The sequence below is a fragment of the Lampetra fluviatilis genome, chromosome 3 (assembly GCF_964198595.1).
Source record: "Lampetra fluviatilis chromosome 3, kcLamFluv1.1, whole genome shotgun sequence".
Classification (NCBI taxonomy): Eukaryota; Metazoa; Chordata; class Hyperoartia; order Petromyzontiformes; family Petromyzontidae; genus Lampetra; species Lampetra fluviatilis.
Window position 1 is genome coordinate 15,797,349 of NC_136277.1, and position 18,264 is coordinate 15,815,612.

The following is an 18,264-nucleotide window of genomic DNA, read 5'->3' on the forward strand; positions in this document are numbered from 1 at the left end:
CTCCTCCCCCCCGTTACCCCCGGGTGGCCCCGCCCCTCGGTTGACCCGGCTGGGTCACGTGGTGTGGACTACCACCGCTACCCCAACCTCCTCCCCCCCGTTACCCCCGGGTGGCCCCGCCCCTCGGTTGACCCGGCTGGGTCACGTGGTGTGGACTACCACCGCTCCCCCAGCCTCCACCCCCTCCCCGCTTCCCCCCGGGTGGCCCCGCCCCTCGGTTGACCCGGCTGGGTCACGTGGTGTGGACTACCACCGCTCCCCCAGCCTCCACCCCCCCCGCTTCCCCGGGTGGCCCCGCCCCTCGATTGACCCGGCTGGGTCACGTGGTGTGGGCTACCACCGCTCCCCCAGCCTCCACCCCCCCCGCTTCCCCCGAGTGGCCCCGCCCCGCGGTTGACCCGGCTGGGTCACGTGATGTTTGCTGCCCCCACCCACCCTCACCACTCTAACGGGACCGATCGGAGCAGCGGCAGCCCTCGGATCAGTCATCGTCGGCCAGGTTTGTACCTCGTTCTTTAAGAAAACAAACAAACAAACAACAACAACGACAACAAACTAACTAACAAACAGCGGCGGGCGGGCGGCGGAACCTTAAGCGGTCATCGCGGAGCGCGAAGAAGTTAAAAAATAAACTTCGCGGCCGAGTCGTCGTCATGACGACGACGACCGCCATCGCTGACCCACCACCATCCACAAACAACGACAACGACGACGACAACAACAGCAACGACAACAACGACGACAACAACATCGAGCAGCAGCAGCAGCAACAGCAGCGGGCAGGGCAGGGGGGAGGTATGGCGGGGCTTGCGTTGTTAGCAGCAGCGGCTGGCTGAGGCAGGCCGGGCAGGCCTCGGCGGGGCGCGGGTGACCGCGACTCGCTGCGGCGGCTGCTGCTGCTACTACAGCCGGTGGTGGTGGTTGTGGTGGTGGTGGTGTTGGTAGTAGGGATCGTGGTGGTGTTGGTAGTAGTGATTGTGGCAGTGATGGTGATGATGGGGGTGATGGTGGTGGTGATGGGGGGTGATGGTGGTGATGGGTGGTGATGATGGGTTGGTGATGGTGGTAGTAGTGATGGTGATGATGGGTGGTGATGATGGGTTGGTGGTGATGGGGGGTGATGGTGGTGATGGGTTGGTGATGGTGGTAGTAGTGATTGTGGTAGTGATGGTGATGATGGGTGGTGATGGTGGGGGGTGGTGGTGGTGTTGGTAGTAGTGATCGTGGCAGTGATGGTGATGATGGGTTAGTGATGGTGGTTGTGGTAGTGATGGTGATGATGGGTGGTGATGATGGTAGTGATGATGGGTGGTGGTGGTTGTTGTGATTATGATGGGTGGTGATGGTGGGTGTGATGATGATGATGGGTGGTGATAGTGGTATTAGTGATTGTGGTAGTGATGGTGATGGTGGTGATGATGGATTAGTGATTGTGGTAGTGATGGTGATAATGGGATAGTGATGGTGGGGGGTGATGGTGATGATGGGATAGTGATGGTGGGGGTGATGGTGGTAGTAGTGATTGTGCTAGTGATGGTGATGATGGGTGGTGATGATGGTAGTGATGATGGGTGGTGGTGGTTGTTGTGATTATGATGATAGGTGGTGATGGTGGTGGTAGTGATGGTAGTCGTGGTGATTGATGATGACGATGGTGATTATTATGGGGGTGATGGTGATTATGTTGCTGCTGATGACGCTGGTGGTGGTTGTGGTGATGGTGCTGGGGAGCGGTGGTGCAGCGGTTAGCGCTACGCTGCGCTACAAACCTGTCGCCCCGAGTTCAATTCCCGCTCACGGCCACCAACACCCAGTGACGATTATCTGAACAGGTCCTGGGCCTCCCCTAAGTCGACTCAGCCTCAAATGAGTACCTGGTGCGGTGTGTGTGAACATCGCCACCAGGGAGACAAAGGCGGCCGGGCGTGGTTCTGGCTACCCGTAGGTGCTGCCCGCTAACACCACTTGCCCCAGGAGTCTGTTGAGGCTATACGGGGCATCTTTGTCTTTGATGGTGCTGCTGATGTTGGGGTTGATGGTGGTGATGGTGGTTGTGGTGATGTCGTTGTTTGTTGTCAATAGACTTGTTGTCATAGGCGTCGCCATTCATTGATTAATCCACAAGTGGTTGCTTATTTGCTGGCTGCTGTTGCGGTTAAGATGATGATGGTGGTGATGATGACGGTAGTGGTGGTGATCATAATGATGATTGTGGTTGTCGGGAGAGTGGTGGTGCTTCGCTTAGCGCACTGCATTACGAACCCGGCGAGCCGAGTTCGATTCCCGCTCGCGGCTAACACGTGGTGACGATTATCTGAACCGGTCCTGGGCCTCCTGCCCTAGGTCGACTCAGCCTCAAATTAGTACTCGGTGCGGTGTGCAGTAAACATCGCCACCAGGGAGACAAAGGCGGCCGGGCGTGGTGCTGGCCACCCACCCTCTAGGGTGCCGTGCCGGCCTTCATAGGTGCTCGCTAACAACACTTGCCCCTACAGTCTGTTGAGGCTATACGGGGGATCTTTGGGGAGAGCGGTGGTGCAGTGGTTAGCGCACTGCACTACGAACCCGGCGACCCGAGTTTGATTCCCGCTCAATCCACTGCTGGATGAAGGCCCCACCCCCAGCCCCCACCCCCTCCTTACACACCAGGCGGTTCACAGGAATTATCTGACCATACTTCACCACGCTGGGCACCGGGTTGACGAACGCGGGAAGCGCACCTTGGAGCATAGTGCGGTGCGGCGCAACAACCGATTGAGTTACAGGGGTCATTTCAATAAATAATGAGCCACGTGGAGTCTCACCGCTGCCCCCCCCCCCCCAATGCCATCCTTGGCCGCCGTCACGAGCTGCTGGCGCGGGCCTCGTGCCACGCTGGATTCTTGAATCCATCTGTGAGCGGCTGTTGCGCATTTTCCTCCGGTTTCCTCCCCCCCGCGCCCCGCCCCCATCCGAAGCGAAACCTCATTGCTCGAGCTGCTGTCGCCACCCCTGTGGATTCCCGCTCCTGGGCGGAGACCTCCCCCACTCTCCTCCGCACGTTCCTTTCCTTGGTGAGTCTTTGGGTCTTTCTGTGAATCTACACGAGTCTATGGGTGCTCTGTGCGAGTCTATGGGTGCTCTGTGCGAGTCTATGGGCGCTCTGCGTGAGTCTGTGGGTCTCTGTGCGAGTCTATGGGCGCTCTGCGCGAGTCTGTGGGTCTCTGTGCGAGTCTATGGGTGTCTGTGTGAGTCTGTGGGTCTCTGTGCGAGTCTATGGGTGTCTGTGTGAGTCTGTGGGTCTCTGTGCGAGTCTATGGGTGTCTGTGTGAGTCTGTGGGTCTCTGTGCGAGTCTATGGGTGTCTGTGTGAGTCTGTGGGTCTCTGTGCGAGTCTATGGGTCTCTGTGTGAGTCTATGGGTGTCTGTGTGAGTCTGTGGGTCTCTGTGTGAGTCTATGGGTCTCTGTGTGAGTCTATGGGTGTCTGTGTGAGTCTGTGGGTCTCTGTGCGAGTCTACGGGTCTCTGTGTGAGTCTGTGAGTCTTTGTGTGAGTCTGTGGGTCTCTGTGCGAGTCTACGGGTCTCTGTGTTAGTCTGTGAGTTTTTGTGCGAGTCTATGGGTGTCTGTGCGAGTCTATGGGTCTCTGTGTGAGTCTACGGGTCTCTGTGTGAGTCTACGGGTCTCTGTGTGATTTTATGGGTCTCTAAGTCTATGGCGCTCTGTGCTAATCTATGGGTGCTCTGTGAGTCTACGGGTGTCTGTGTGAGTCTGTGGGTCTCTGTGAGTTTTCGTGTCTCTCCGTGAGTCTATGGGTCTCTGTGTGAGTCTGGATCTGTCTGTGAATCTACACTAATCTACGGGTCTCTGTGTAAGTCTCTGTGTCTCTGTGTGAGTCTATGTGTTTCTGTGGGAGTCTATGGGTCTCTCTGCAAGCCTATGGCTCTCTGCGTGAATCGACGCATTGAGATCATTTCCATTATTTTACTGCTATAAATTTCCACGCGATGATAAGCCACTTCGTTGGGCTGTCATTCCTGGCCAGGTCGCTTCTGAAAAAGAGCTCCAGTGCATAGCTCTTGGCCACGGAACCGGCGGTCGTGGTTCCATTCCCAACCACGGCTCACGTCAGCGGCGAGTGGTATCTGAACCGACTCCGGGACTCCGGGCCCCCCTCTCTCTCCCCCCTCCACCCTCACTCACTAAACCCGCACTGACCAGCCGCGGTGAAGTATGGTCAAGGAACCTCCGTGACCAGGGGCAACCTCAAATAACAAGGAAGAGCCGTTTTTTGTTGTTCGAATTCTGTAAAAAAAAGAAAACACGACTCAATATTGATGAAAAAATAAGAATGTGTTTTTTGGGTTTTTTTACGCAGGTGGTGTTAAGATATTTAAAAAGTAAGTATATACCTTGATAGACAATGTCACGAGGTAGTCGCAGGTTTGACCTCCCCCCCCCCCTCTCTGTCTCTTCTTTGCTTCAACAGATCGCAACCGCGCATCAAACGCACCGCCGGAGGAATGCCGGAAAATCCAGGTGCATAAAATGTTGACGAGCGTCGCTTTTCCGATCGTTGTTGTCTGGTGGTGGTGAGGTGGTGGTGAGGTGGTGGTGGGGTGGTGGTGGGGTGGTGGTGGGGTGGTGGTGGGGTGGTGGTGGTGAGGTGGTGGTGAGGTGGTGGTGGGGTGGTGGTGAGGTGGTGGTGGGGTGGTGGTCTGTTGATCTCTCTGGGTACTTGAACCCTCGCCAGCAATCTCTCTGGGTACTTGAACCCTCGCCGGTGATCTCTCTGGGTACTTGAACCCTCGCCGGTGATCTCTCTGGGTACTTGAACCCTCGCCAGTGATCTCTCTGGGTACTTGAACCCTCGCCAGTGATCTCTCTGGGTACTTGAACCCTCGCCGGTGATCTCTCTGGGTACTTGAATCCTCGCCAGTGATCTCTCTGGGTGCTTGAACCCTCGCCAGCGATCTCTCTGGGTACTTGAACCCTCGCCAGTGATCTCTCTGGGTACTTGAACCCTCGCCAGTGATCTCTCTGGGTACTTGAACCCTCGCCGGTGATCTATCTGGGTACTTGAACCCTCGCCAGTGATCTCTCTGGGTACTTGAACCCTCGCCAGCGATCTCTCTGGGTACTTGAACCCTCGCCGGTGATCTCTCTGGGTACTTGAACCCTCGCCAGCGATCTCTCTGGGTACTTGAACCCTCGCCGGTGATCTCTCTGGGTACTTGAACCCTCGCCAGCGATCTCTCTGGGTACTTGAACCCTCGCCAGTGATCTCTCTGGGTACTTGAACCCTCGCCAGTGATCTCTCTGGGTACTTGAACCCTCGCCGGTGATCTATCTGGGTACTTGAACCCTCGCCAGTGATCTCTCTGGGTACTTGAACCCTCGCCAGCGATCTCTCTGGGTACTTGAACCCTCGCCGGTGATCTCTCTGGGTACTTGAACCCTCGCCAGCGATCTCTCTGGGTACTTGAACCCTCGCCGGTGATCTCTCTGGGTACTTGAACCCTCGCCAGTGATCTCTCTGGGTACTTGAACCCTCGCCAGTGACCTCTCTGGGTACTTGAACCCTCGCCGGCGATCTCTCTGGGTACTTGAACCCTCGCCAGCGATTTCCCTGGTTACTTGAACCCTCACCAGTGATCTCTCTGGGTACTTGATCCCTCGCCAGTGATCTTTCTGGGTACTTGATCCCTCACCAGTGATCTCTCTGGGTACTTGAACCCTCACCAGTGATCTCTCTGGGTACTTGAACCCTCGCCAGTGATCTCTCTGGGTACTTGAACCCTCACCGGCGGTCTCTCTGGGTACTTGAACCCTCACCAGTGGTCTCTCTGGGTACTTGAACCCTCACCAGTGATCTTTCTGGGTACTTGAACCCTCGCCAGTGATCTCTCTGGGTACTTGAACCCTCGCCAGTGATCTCCCTGGTGACTTGAACCCTCGCCAGTGATCTATCTGGGTGCTTGAACCCTCGCCAGTGATCTCCCTGGGTACTTGAACCCTCACCAGTGATCTCTCTGGTGACTTGAACCCTCGCCAGTGATCTATCTGGGTGCTTGAACCCTCGCCGGTGATCTATCTGGGTGCTTGAACCCTCACCAGCGATCTCTCTGGGTGCTTGAACCCTCGCCGGTGATCTATCTGGGTGCTTGAACCCTCGCCAGTCACCTCTCTGGGTACTTGAACCCTCGCCGGCGGTCTCTCGCTTGGTGGCACCCAGCGGACCTGCAGGGCGCCGTGGCTGCCGTGGAGCGGCTGCAGGCGCGGCTGCGCGAGCTGAGCGCCGGCAACGGCGACGCCAGCGGCGGTGGCGGTGCCGCCGACGACGACGACGGCGGCGGCGGCAGCGGGGACGGCGACGCGATGGACGTGTGCGAGCGGCGGCTCGGCGCCCTGCGGGCCACCCTGGAAAGCCCCCTCTTCCAGCAGATCCTGCGCCTGCAGAGCTCCGTCCGGCACCTGCGTGACAAGGTGAGGTCGGCAAACGCCAAGTTGGAATCGGAAATGGACATCCATCGCGGCGCGTGCATCCTCGCGGCGACGGCCACGGCGGTGGCTTTCGGCTCGGCCGTCGAAACGAAGACGGTTCATCGTCGTCGTCGCGCGGCGCTTTCAGATGCTGCTGCTCCTGCGGCCGTCTGGACCGCTCTCTCCCGATATTCGGAAGCCACTGGGAACTACGGTGCACTTTCAAATCATCGTCGTCTAGATTGACAAACTTGATTTGAAGCTTTCGTGACTGCAGGAATGCATACTCTTTGGTTCTTTCGGTAAAGTCACGTGGGTAGAAAACAAAATAATAGATCTCGGCGTTTGGATCGCAACAACAATCAATCGTGACGGGGCATTATAATGATCCGAGGGGGGGAGGGTCAATATAATGCCCTGTCACAGCGGCTTGTTTCTGTTTCTCACCTGAAGACGGTTGCTTATTGTTACGATCGAAATGTCGTGATCTATTATTTAGTTTTCTACCCACGTGACTTTACCGAATGAACCAAAGAGTATGAATTGACAAACTCGTTTCTTTCGTGCCCGCTTGTTGCGCTTAGTGTTGCAGTCCTTCGCGCGGACCTCCGATTAGCGTACAGAGTCGTTGTTTTTTTCTTGAGAAATCCGAAGAGCTACAAAGCTCTGTTTCGCAGATGCCCGTGCGGTGCGTGGACCGTGCGAGTGCCGCGTCCGCCGTTCGGCACGGAGGGCAGGGGCAGGGCACGGGACGACGATTCGGGTGGCTGGCGTCGTCATGGGCACATTCCCCTCGGGATGACGCACCGCGGCAAATCATCGCTCCCCTCCTGCCAGATTAATTCCCACCGTTTTGCAGGCCGCCGCTGACTCTGTGCCACCCCCACCCACCCACCGGCCCCGCCCAGGCTCCCCACCCCCCCCCAACTCTTCTGCCGTGGCATTCTAGGAATGTTCATCTGTCCAGACCGTGGGTGTCTGGAGGCCCACGTGTGTGTGTGTGTACGTGGCGGTCGCGACGGGCTGTGGTCCCGGCTGGCAGAAGCGCTGCGGATAGCACGGGCGTGTCCTCGGACACGTGTTCATGTTTTTAATGCACAAGACGCAAACAGAAAAGGCGCCGGGGTGAGGGCTGGTTAGCAGATGGGAGGTGTTGGGTACGTGTTGGGTACGTGTTGGGTACGTGTGTGCGTGTGGCACAGTAGAGGGGAGGGCATAACTGGGTGCATCTGCCAGTTATCTCAGTCCTGTCGGCCGGGCCTTCGACACTTCACGCGGCATTCAAAGTGCACCTGGCCTGGCACAGGTGTGGAGTGGTAGTGGTGTGCGCGTAGGCAGTGGGGAGCGGTAGTGCAACGGGTAGCGCCCTACAAACCCGGCGACCCACCAATGCCAGCGACGATTATCTGCACCGATCCTGGGCCTCCTCCTCTAGGTCCACTCAGCCTCTATTGAGTACCTGGTGCGGCGTGTCGTAAACATCGCCACTCGGGGAGACAAAGGCGGCCGGGCGTGCCGCTTGCCGCCCAACCCCTTCGTGTGCCGTTCCGGCCTTAATAGCGCTTGCCCTGACAGTCCGTTCAGGATACACGAGGCCCATCTTTGTCTCTGCACCTCGCCAATGCAGCGAGGATCACGTAACGGCCACACGCTCTCCCGTTTCCCTTTCAAGGCAGTAATGGGGTTTAAAGGGCTCAGCCGTGAGGTTACCCGTTGCTCTGTTTGGCTTGCGCTCGGAATGCAGCCGCAGCAGCAGCAGCGATAAGAGAGATTAATTGCATCCTACAGAGTTGAGACCCACGCAGAATTCCACAGCGGTACCCACTCGGCACACACACAGCCTCGCAGCGACAAGGGTCTGGGTTCGATTCCGGACTCCAACACAGGTGTGTTAGAGAGTAAAGCCACAACATCTTGTTGTGGGTTTACTCTCTAACACACCGGTGCGATGTACCAGTAACGCATTGGCATGTGTTTTGTTTCGCGATAAACCTTACTAATTGAACCCACGACCTCCTGTACACCAGGCGAGGTAGTTAACATCTCACCACGAGGAGAGAAAGAGAGACACGCAAACTCCAGATATACAGCAGCAGGCGTCAGGGTCAGGATTGAACCCATGACCTCCTGTACACCAGGCGAGGTGGTTAACATCTCACCACAGGGAGAGAGAGAGACACGCAAACTCTAAATACACAGCAGCAGGCGTCAGGGTCAGGACTGAACCCACGACCTCTTGTATACCAGGCGAGGTAGTTAACATCTCACCACGAGGAGAGAGAGAGAGAGAGACTCAAACTCCAAATATACAGCAGCAGGCGTCAGGGTCAGGAGTGAACCCACGACCTCCTGTATACCAGGCGAGGTAGTTAATATCTCACCACGAGGAGAGAGAGAGACACGCAGACTCCAAATATACAGCAGCAGGCATCAGGGTCAGGACTGAACCCACGACCTCCTGTACACCAGGCGAGGTGGTTAACATCTCTCCACCGCGGCGCCGCAGGCGACACAGCTGCCCGGCGAGGTGGAGTTCGGCGTGGCGGAGCAGCTGGGGCTGTCGGCGACGGCCGTGCCGTGCTCCCGCTCGCCGGTGCTCACCTCGGCGCTGGTGTGCGGCGAGCCGTCCGGCTTCGGGCTGCTGGTGCAAGAGATGGCGCAGGTGAGGGTCGCGGTGCGTCCGTCCGGGCGTCCGTGCGTGCGAGTGATGAGCCGTGTCCGCTCATCGACTCAGAGACAGATAGGGGTCTCTGTGGGTCTCTGTGGGTCTCTATGTATCTCTGTGAGTCTCTATGGGTCTCTTTGTATCTCTGTGAGTCTCTATGGGTCTCTTTGTATCTCTGTGAGTCTCTATGGGTCTCTGTGTGTCTCTGTGAGTCTCTATGGGTCTCTTTGTATCTCTGTGGATCTCTGTGGGTCTCTATGTATCTCTGTGAGTCTCTATGGGTCTCTTTGTATCTCTGTGAGTCTCTATGGGTCTCTTTGTATCTCTGTGAGTCTCTATGGGTCTCTGTGTGTCTCTCAGGGTTTCCATGTATCTCTATGCGACTCTATACATCTCTGTGTGTTTCTGTGGGTCTCTATGTATCTCTGTGAGTCCCTATGGGTCTCTATCTTTAAGGGGCTCTATGTATCTCTGTCAGTCTCTCTGGGTCTCTTTGTATCTCTGTGAGTCTCTATGTGTCTCTAGGTTTCCATGTATCTCTATGCGACTCTATGCATCTCTGTGTGTCTCTTTGGATCTCTATGGGTCGCTGGGTCTATCTCTATGGGTTTACGATACGGTCCATCGTGGCTCATGTCTTCAAGCCACAGTGCTGTGTCGTAAGAGCCGCGCTACGAACTCGGCGACCCGAGTTCGATTCCTGCTCACGGTCAACGACAGTGGCGATCATCTAAACCGGTCCTGGGCCTCCCCTAGGTCGACTCAGCCTCAAATGAGTACCTAGTGCAGTGTGCGGTAAACATCGCCACGAGGGAGACAAAGGTGGTTGGGTGTGGTGCTGGCCACCCACTCTCTGTGCGCTGTGCCGGCCTTTCATAGGTGCTGCTCTCGCTAACAGCACTTGCCCCAACAGGCTGTTAAGGCTACATGGGGGATCTTCGTCTTTGTGTACGACTCAGCCTGAAATGAGTACCTGGGTGCGGTGTGCAGTAAACACCGCCATTGGGGAGACAAAGGCGGCCGGGCGTGGTGCCGGCCACCCCTGCTTTTGCCCCAACAGTGTGTGTGTTTGTGTCGCAGGGGCGAGTGGTGGAGTGCGTGGAGCTGCAGAGGCCGCGTGGCGGCACGCCGGGCGGCCTGGGCTTCCGCGTGGCCGGCCTGCGCAGCGACGAGAGGGGCGACCTCGGCATCTTCGTCCGGGACATCGCTCTGGGCGGCACGGCTCACCGGTAGAGCCACATCGGCCGTCCTCGGAGGGTGCCGCCACGAACAACGCCGGAATCCCCGCGGCGACACGAGTTCGACTCTCGGGCTTGGCCTCCCCCCCCACCATCGGTTACCCCCCCCCCACCACCCACCTAGGGCAGAGCTGTAATGGACCGAGAGCCAAGAAGTTGACCCATGAGTTCTGCAAAGAGCCAAACGTCGGTTGGGGGGTGTCGGTTGGGGGGCACCGGTTGGGGGGCGCCGGTTGGCCACCGCTGCCCTAGGGGCGACTCGGGCGCACGGCACTTGACCCGAATATCCCGAGTAGGCTACCCGGGGGATCTTTGCCCTCGCTTAGTTTTTTTGTCGCTCGCCTACCCCCACCCCCCCCCCTCGCGGCAATGGCGCACGCCAGCAGCGCCGAGTGGCAGCGCCGAGTGGCACTCGAGGTCGCCAAAGTGCATCCTGCAGCGGTGAGACGCGAGTGGGCCCAATGCGGCCACCCTGATCCGGTTTAAACTAAAAGTGTAAAAATGTTATGTGTTTTAATTTATTTATTTTATTTTACCACGGCACGGCCCACGCAGCCGCTGCGCAGTAGCTCTTTTTCAGAAGCAGAACATTTCTACTGTAACGAGGAATCCAGTAGGGGTACGGGATAAAAACGTTACAACAACAAACAATACAACAACACGATGGGAGTGCAAAGTACGAGGCGGGGTAAACAAATCACCCAAACACAGACACACACAACACTAAACCATCCCCGTCCAACCAGGCAAAGCCCCACCGAGGTATTAATTCATTTTTCAGAAGCGACCCGACTATCACAACTGATAACCCAGTGACGTGGCTCCTCATCATCATCATCATCACCACCACGTGGACATTTATTGCAGCAGCCACATACTCTAAACGCGTGGTGACGTCGATTCTACACGTGGAGAGGGAAAACCGGAGGGCCCGGAGAAAAATCCACACGACCAACACGGTGGGAGAGAGACACGCAGACTCCATATACACAGCAAGGCATCAGGGTCGGGATTGAACTCACGACCACCTGTACACCAGGCGAGGCAGTTAACATCTCCTAGCCACCGTGATGATGATGAGAGAGAGACACGCAGACTCCAAATACATGGCAAGGCATCATTGGTCGGGATCGAACTCACGACCGCCTGTGTACCAGGCGAGGTAGTTAACATCTCTTAGCCACCGTGATGATGATGAGAGAGAGACACGTAGACTCCAAATACATGGCAAGGCATCATTGGTCGGGATCGAACTCACGACCGCCTGTGTACCAGGCGAGGTAGTTAACATCTCTTAGCCACCGTGATGATGATGAGAGAGAGACACGTAGACTCCAAATACACAGCAAGGCATCAGGGTCGGGATCGAACTCACGACCTCCTGTATACCAGGCGAGGCAGTTAACATCTCCTAGCCACCGTGATGATGATGAGAGAGAGAGACACGCAGACTCCAAATACACAGCAAGGCATCATTGGTCGGGATCGAACTCACGACCGCGTGTGTACCAGGCGAGGCAGTTAACATCTCCTAGCCACCGTGATGATGATGAGAGAGAGAGACACGCAGACTCCAAATACACAGCAAGGCATCATTGGTCGGGATCGAACTCACGACCGCGTGTGTACCAGGCGAGGCAGTTAACATCTCGTCGACTTGGCATCCCAAGTCGCAGGATCACGAGAGATGGCGAGTCGGAGCCAGATGGCGTTTGTGATATTATTTTTTTTTACTTGGCCCAGTTGAAGTCTGTAACGGCCGTTCGTTCCTCTGCTTGCACGAAGTAAAACGCCCACTGCTTAACGACCGATTTAAACGTGGTGGTTGCCGGCGTAACGAGTCAGTGAATTTGGGGGTTCATCGATGCCGCTATTTTTTCCATCCCTCCTGCTGCTCCTGCTGCTGCTCCTGCTGCTGCTGCTGCTCCTGCTGCTGCTTCTTACTCTTTTGCTTCGCGAGCAGCAGTTAGCGGGAACTTTAAGCGAAGCGTTTACAGAAACCACTCCGGTCGTCGCTCATTAGCTGATTACATTTGGAGCGTCGGTAATTGGTTTGCGCTCTGGCAGTAAAACGAAAAAAAAAACTCCAAATTTAAAACATCGCCAATGTTACTGTGGAGCAATTGCCGTCGTTGTGGAATAATGGCTCTGTCTGTGAGTGTGTGCGTCGTGCGGAGAGCGCTAACCGCTTCGCTGCGCTACGAACCCGATCGACCCGAGTTCAATATCCCGCTCACGGCCACCAACACCGGTGACGATTATCTGAACCGGTCCTGGGCCTCCCCTAGGTCGACTCGACCTTCAAATGAGTACCTGCTGCCCTGTCACGCTTAGGGAGACAAAGGTGGCCGGGCATGTAACTGTCCACTCACCCCCCCCGTGTGCTGTCCCGGCCTTGAAAGGTGTTGCTCGCTAACCGCACTTGTCCCCCAGTGCCTGTGTAGACTACACGGGGAACATTTAGCTTGTGTATATTGAGAGGGATGAGGTTTGTGTGCCTGAGGTGCTGTGAACATCAGTACCGGGGGAGACAAAGGCGGCACTCGTGTGCCACCGTGCCGGCCTTCATAGGTGCTGCCCGCCCATGGCATTTGCCCCAACAGCCTGTGAAGGCTACACGGCGGATCTTCGTGTTGACCTTTGTGTGTGTACACAAGCACAAAGACACGTAAACAACAACAACTTAGATTTGTCCTGCGCCCACAGCGAAACAAACTGTCACGCAGTCACACACGCAAAGACAAAGATCCCCTATGTAGCCTTAACAGATTATTGGGGAAAGTGCTGATAGTGAGCAGCGGGCACCTATGAAAGGGAGCGGTAACTTTGTGTCTTTTTTTCTCGGCTCACCCCCCCCCCACCCCCCGCACGGCAGGGACGGGCGGCTGCGCGAAGGCGACCAGATCCTGGCGATCAACGGGCTGCCGCTGGACACGAGCGTGTCGCACGCGTGCGCCGTGTCGCTGCTGCAGCAGGCCGCGGGCCCCGTCACGCTGCTCGTCGCTCGCCCGCCGTGCCGGCCCGGCGGCGACGACGATGGCGGCGGCGGCATCCCGGCGGTAGGGGCCTCCACCCTGCGCGTGCGCGTGTGTGCGCGTGTGTGCGCGTATGTGTGCGCGTGTGTGCGTGCGTGTGTGTGTGTGCGCGTGTGCGCGTGTGTGCGCGTATGTGTGCGCGTGTGTGCGTGCGTGTGTGCGCGCATGTGTGCGCGTGTGTGCGCGTGTATTTGCGCGTGCCAGTTTAGGCCCCCCCTCTATCTGGCCTAACGGAAGCCGCTTGGGCACGCGGTGGTGGTTGGGCATGCACCTGATGGAGGAGCTCACTGATGATGGGGGAAACTGTTTCCAAATCTTTCAAGGATTCGTGAGAGCTCCTCACACTTTCATCCAGCCTGCAGGTTAAACCCAGGATGGATCTCGTAGGCAGGGCCAGCCTGAGTGTTTTTAACCGGCGCAGATGTTCCGTTAGAAGGGGGTCCACGTCTCGCAAGCGTAGAGAAGTGAGGGCATGACAGTGGCCGAGAAAACCCGAAGCTTCGTGTGGAGCGACAGACCAGGTAGCTTCCACACAGCAGCGTTACGCAGTCGATGGAGAAGACAGTGCCGCCCGACTGATTCGGAGTGAGACCTCTGCTGTCAAACCGGAGCTGGTCGTAAGCACTCACACATTCACACGACAACAACTGCCAATAAGTGGCGGTGACGTCACCATGGCGCTTGTGCCAGGCTATGTGCACGTTAAGGCCACGTGAAGTGTCGGACACTTGCGCTGCCCTCCCCCTCAAGATCTGGGGGAATGGTTTTGAAAGTTGTATAATCTCCTGTCGACGTAGATGCCACTGGTTCTTCACGTTCTGTAGATGTAGATGCCACTGGTTCTTCACGTTCTGCAGATGTAGATGCCACTGGTTCTTCACGTTCTGCAGATGTAGATGCCACTGGTTCTTCACGTTCTGCAGATGTAGATGCCACTGGTTCTTCACGTTCTGTAGATGTAGATGCCACTGGTTCTTCATGTTTTACAGATGTAGATGCCACTGGTTCTTCACGTTCTGCAGATGTAGATGCCACTGGTTCTTCACGTTCTGCAGATGTAGATGCCACTGGTTCTTCACGTTCTGCAGATGTAGATGCCACTGGTTCTTCACGTTCTGCAGATGTAGATGCCACTGGTTCTTCACGTTCTACAGATGTAGATGCCACTGGTTCTTCGCGTTCTGCAGATGTAGATGCCACTGGTTCTTCACGTTCTACAGATATAGATGCCACTGGTTCTTCACGTTCTACAGATGTAGATGCCACTGGTTCTTCACGTTCTGTAGATGCAGATGCCACTGGTTCTTCATATTTTACAGATGTAGATGCCACTGGTTCTTCACGTTCTGCAGATGTAGATACCACTGGTTCTTCACGTTCTGCAGATGTAGATACCACTGGTTCTTCACGTTCTGCAGATGTAGATGCCACTGGTTCTTCACGTTCTGCAGATGTAGATGCCACTGGTTCTTCACGTTCTGCAGATGTAGATACCACTGGTTCTTCACGTTCTGCAGATGTAGATGCCACTGGTTCTTCACGTTGTGCAGATGTAGATGCCACTGGTTCTTCACGTTCTGCAGATGTAGATGCCACTGGTTCTTCACGGTGTGCAGATGTAGATGCCACTGGTTCTTCACGGTGTGCAGATGTAGATGCCACTGGTTCTTCACGTTCTGCAGATGTAGATGCCACTGGTTCTTCACGTTCTGCAGATGTAGATGCCACTGGTTCTTCACGTTTTGCAGATGTAGATGCCACTGGTTCTTCACGTTCTGCAGATGTAGATGCCACTGGTTCTTCACGTTGTGCAGATGTAGATGCCACTGGTTCTTCACGTTCTGCAGATGTAGATGCCACTGGTTCTTCACGGTGTGCAGATGTAGATGCCACTGGTTCTTCACGTCCTGCAGATGTAGATGCCACTGGTTCTTCACGTTTTGCAGATGTAGATGCCACTGGTTCTTCACGTTTTTCAGATGTAGATGCCACTGGTTCTTCACGTTCTGCAGATGTAGATGCCACTGGTTCTTCACGTTGTGCAGATGTAGATGCCACTGGTTCTTCACGTTGTGCAGATGTAGATGCCACTGGGTCTTCACGTTCTGCAGATGTAGATGCCACTGGTTCTTCACGTTCTGCAGATGTAGATGCCACTGGTGCTTCACGTTCTGCAGATGTAGATGCCACTGGTACTTCACGTTCTGCAGATGTAGATGCCACTGGTTCTTCACGTTGTGCAGATGTAGATGCCACTGGGTCTTCACGTTCTGCAGATGTAGATGCCACTGGTTCTTCACGTTCTGCAGATGTAGATGCCACTGGTGCTTCACGTTCTGCAGATGTAGATGCCACTGGTTCTTCACGTTCTGCAGATGTAGATGCCACTGGTTCTTCACGGTGTGCAGATGTAGATGCCACTGGTTCTTCACGTTCTGCAGATGTAGATGCCACTGGTTCTTCACGTCCTGCAGATGTAGATGCCACTGGTTCTTCACGTTGTGCAGATGTAGATGCCACTGGTTCTTCACGTTCTGCAGATGTAGATGCCACTGGTTCTTCACGTTCTGCAGATGTAGACGCCACTGGTTCTTCACGTTCTGCAGATGTAGATGCCACTGGTTCTTCACGTCCTGCAGATGTAGATGCCACTGGTTCTTCACGTTCTGCAGATGTAGATGCCACTGGTTCTTCACGTTCTGCAGATGTAGATGCCGCTGGTTCTTCACGTTCTGCAGATGTAGATGCCACTGGTTCTTCACGTTCTGCAGATGTAGATGCCACTGGTTCTTCATGTTCTGCAGATGTAGATGCCACTGGTTCTTCACGTTGTGCAGATGTAGATGCCACTGGGTCTTCACGTTCTGCAGATGTAGATGCCACTGGTTCTTCATGTTCTGCAGATGTAGATGCCGCTGGTTCTTCACGTTGTGCAGATGTAGATGCCACTGGGTCTTCACGTTCTGCAGATGTAGATGCCACTGGTTCTTCACGTTCTGCAGATGTAGATGCCACTGGTTCTTCACGTTCTGCAGATGTAGATGCCACTGGTTCTTCACGTCCTGCAGATGTAGATGCCACTGGTTCTTCACGTTGTGCAGATGTAGATGCCACTGGTTCTTCACGTTCTGCAGATGTAGATGCCACTGGTTCTTCACGTTCTGCAGATGTAGACGCCACTGGTTCTTCACGTTCTGCAGATGTAGATGCCACTGGTTCTTCACGTCCTGCAGATGTAGATGCCACTGGTTCTTCACGTTCTGCAGATGTAGATGCCACTGGTTCTTCACGTTCTGCAGATGTAGATGCCGCTGGTTCTTCACGTTCTGCAGATGTAGATGCCACTGGTTCTTCACGTTCTGCAGATGTAGATGCCACTGGTTCTTCACGTTCTGCAGATGTAGATGCCGCTGGTTCTTCACGTTCTGCAGATGTAGATGCCACTGGTTCTTCACGTTCTGCAGATGTAGATGCCACTGGTTCTTCATGTTCTGCAGATGTAGATGCCACTGGTTCTTCACGTTGTGCAGATGTAGATGCCACTGGTTCTCCACGTTCTGCAGATGTAGATGCCACTGGTTCTTCACGTTTTGCAGATGTAGATGCCACTGGTTCTTCACGTTGTGCAGATGTAGATGCCACTGGTTCTTCACGTTCTGCAGATGTAGATGCTACTGGTTCTTCATGTTCTGCAGATGTAGATGCCACTGGTTCTTCACGTTGTGCAGATGTAGATGCCACTGGTTCTTCACGTTCTGCAGATGTAGATGCCACTGGTTCTTCATGTTCTGCAGATGTAGATGCCACTGGTTCTTCACGTTGTGCAGATGTAGATGCCACTGGTTCTCCACGTTCTGCAGATGTAGATGCCACTGGTTCTTCACGTTCTGCAGATGTAGATGCCACTGGTTCTTCACGTTTTGCAGATGTAGATGCCACTGGTTCTTCACGTTGTGCAGATGTAGATGCCACCACCGCTGTCTATTGCGCGGCGGTTTAAATTACGACTCTCGGTGCGAACGGGCCGCAACTGGACATACGGACCAGGTTTGTTTGTACCTCTGAAAGTTCGCAAGTCGAATGTTCGTAAATAGAGGAGTCCCCTGTATTGTTAACTTGCAAAGCAGTGAACCATCTTGCACCCAGCCTACATCATTGACGATGCTGCACCCATTTGTCCCCCTCAAGGTTCCTAAGACGTGGTGGGTGCAGATCATCTCTTTGCATTCCCAGATCGAGGCTTCTTCGGCCTATGGCTGACCGAGATTGTTTTCCCCGTGTAGCCCCCAGGCTACGGAACCCTCTCGGAGTCTGGACATTTTTTTAAAAATGCGTCTTAAAACCTATTTACATAGGCTTCCGCTTTTTCAACTTTTAGCGCATTTGGCGACACGGATTTTTAAAACGTACTTGTAATATAATTGGTTTTCATGCCGAGTGCCTCCTGCTGCTGCTGCTGTCGTTAACAGCGCTTTGAGATCCATGACAGAAGTTATTTGGGTTAGATTGCGTAAATATAAATGTGTAATTATAAACCCGTCACCATCCGACACAGCCAATTTAGTAAGGGGTTTGTCACGTAAACCAAACGTGGCCAATTCGTTACAAGTACAGCACCCACCGGTTGTGTGTTGGAGAGTAAACCCACTACAACGTTTACAATTCCAGTACCGTGATGTTTCGCTTGTCATGACAACAACCAGCATCATCAGGCTGTCTATCTTGGATAAATGTTGGTCGCGAAAGCCTACGTGTTAAACTGCTTTGAGAATACGCGAGGCCTTAAATACGTGACTTTACCGAAAAACCTAAGAATATGAATCCTTGCAGTCACGAAAGCTTCAAATCTAGAATCTTCTTGGTTCT

General features: G+C 54.9%; 1 protein-coding gene across 1 annotated transcript in view; it reads left to right on the top strand.

The window, feature by feature from the left end:
• Positions 1–427: 427 nt before the first annotated feature.
• LOC144953299 (multiple PDZ domain protein-like) overlaps positions 428–18,264 on the top strand; it is a 66,490-nt gene continuing 48,653 nt past the window's right edge. Inside the window, 6 exon segments of the mRNA XM_078883872.1 lie at positions 428–499; positions 4,467–4,516; positions 6,213–6,463; positions 8,967–9,122; positions 10,206–10,354; positions 13,239–13,422. Of these exon segments, the coding sequence (XP_078739998.1) occupies positions 4,501–4,516; positions 6,213–6,463; positions 8,967–9,122; positions 10,206–10,354; positions 13,239–13,422 (756 nt within the window). The 5' untranslated portion in view covers positions 428–499; positions 4,467–4,500.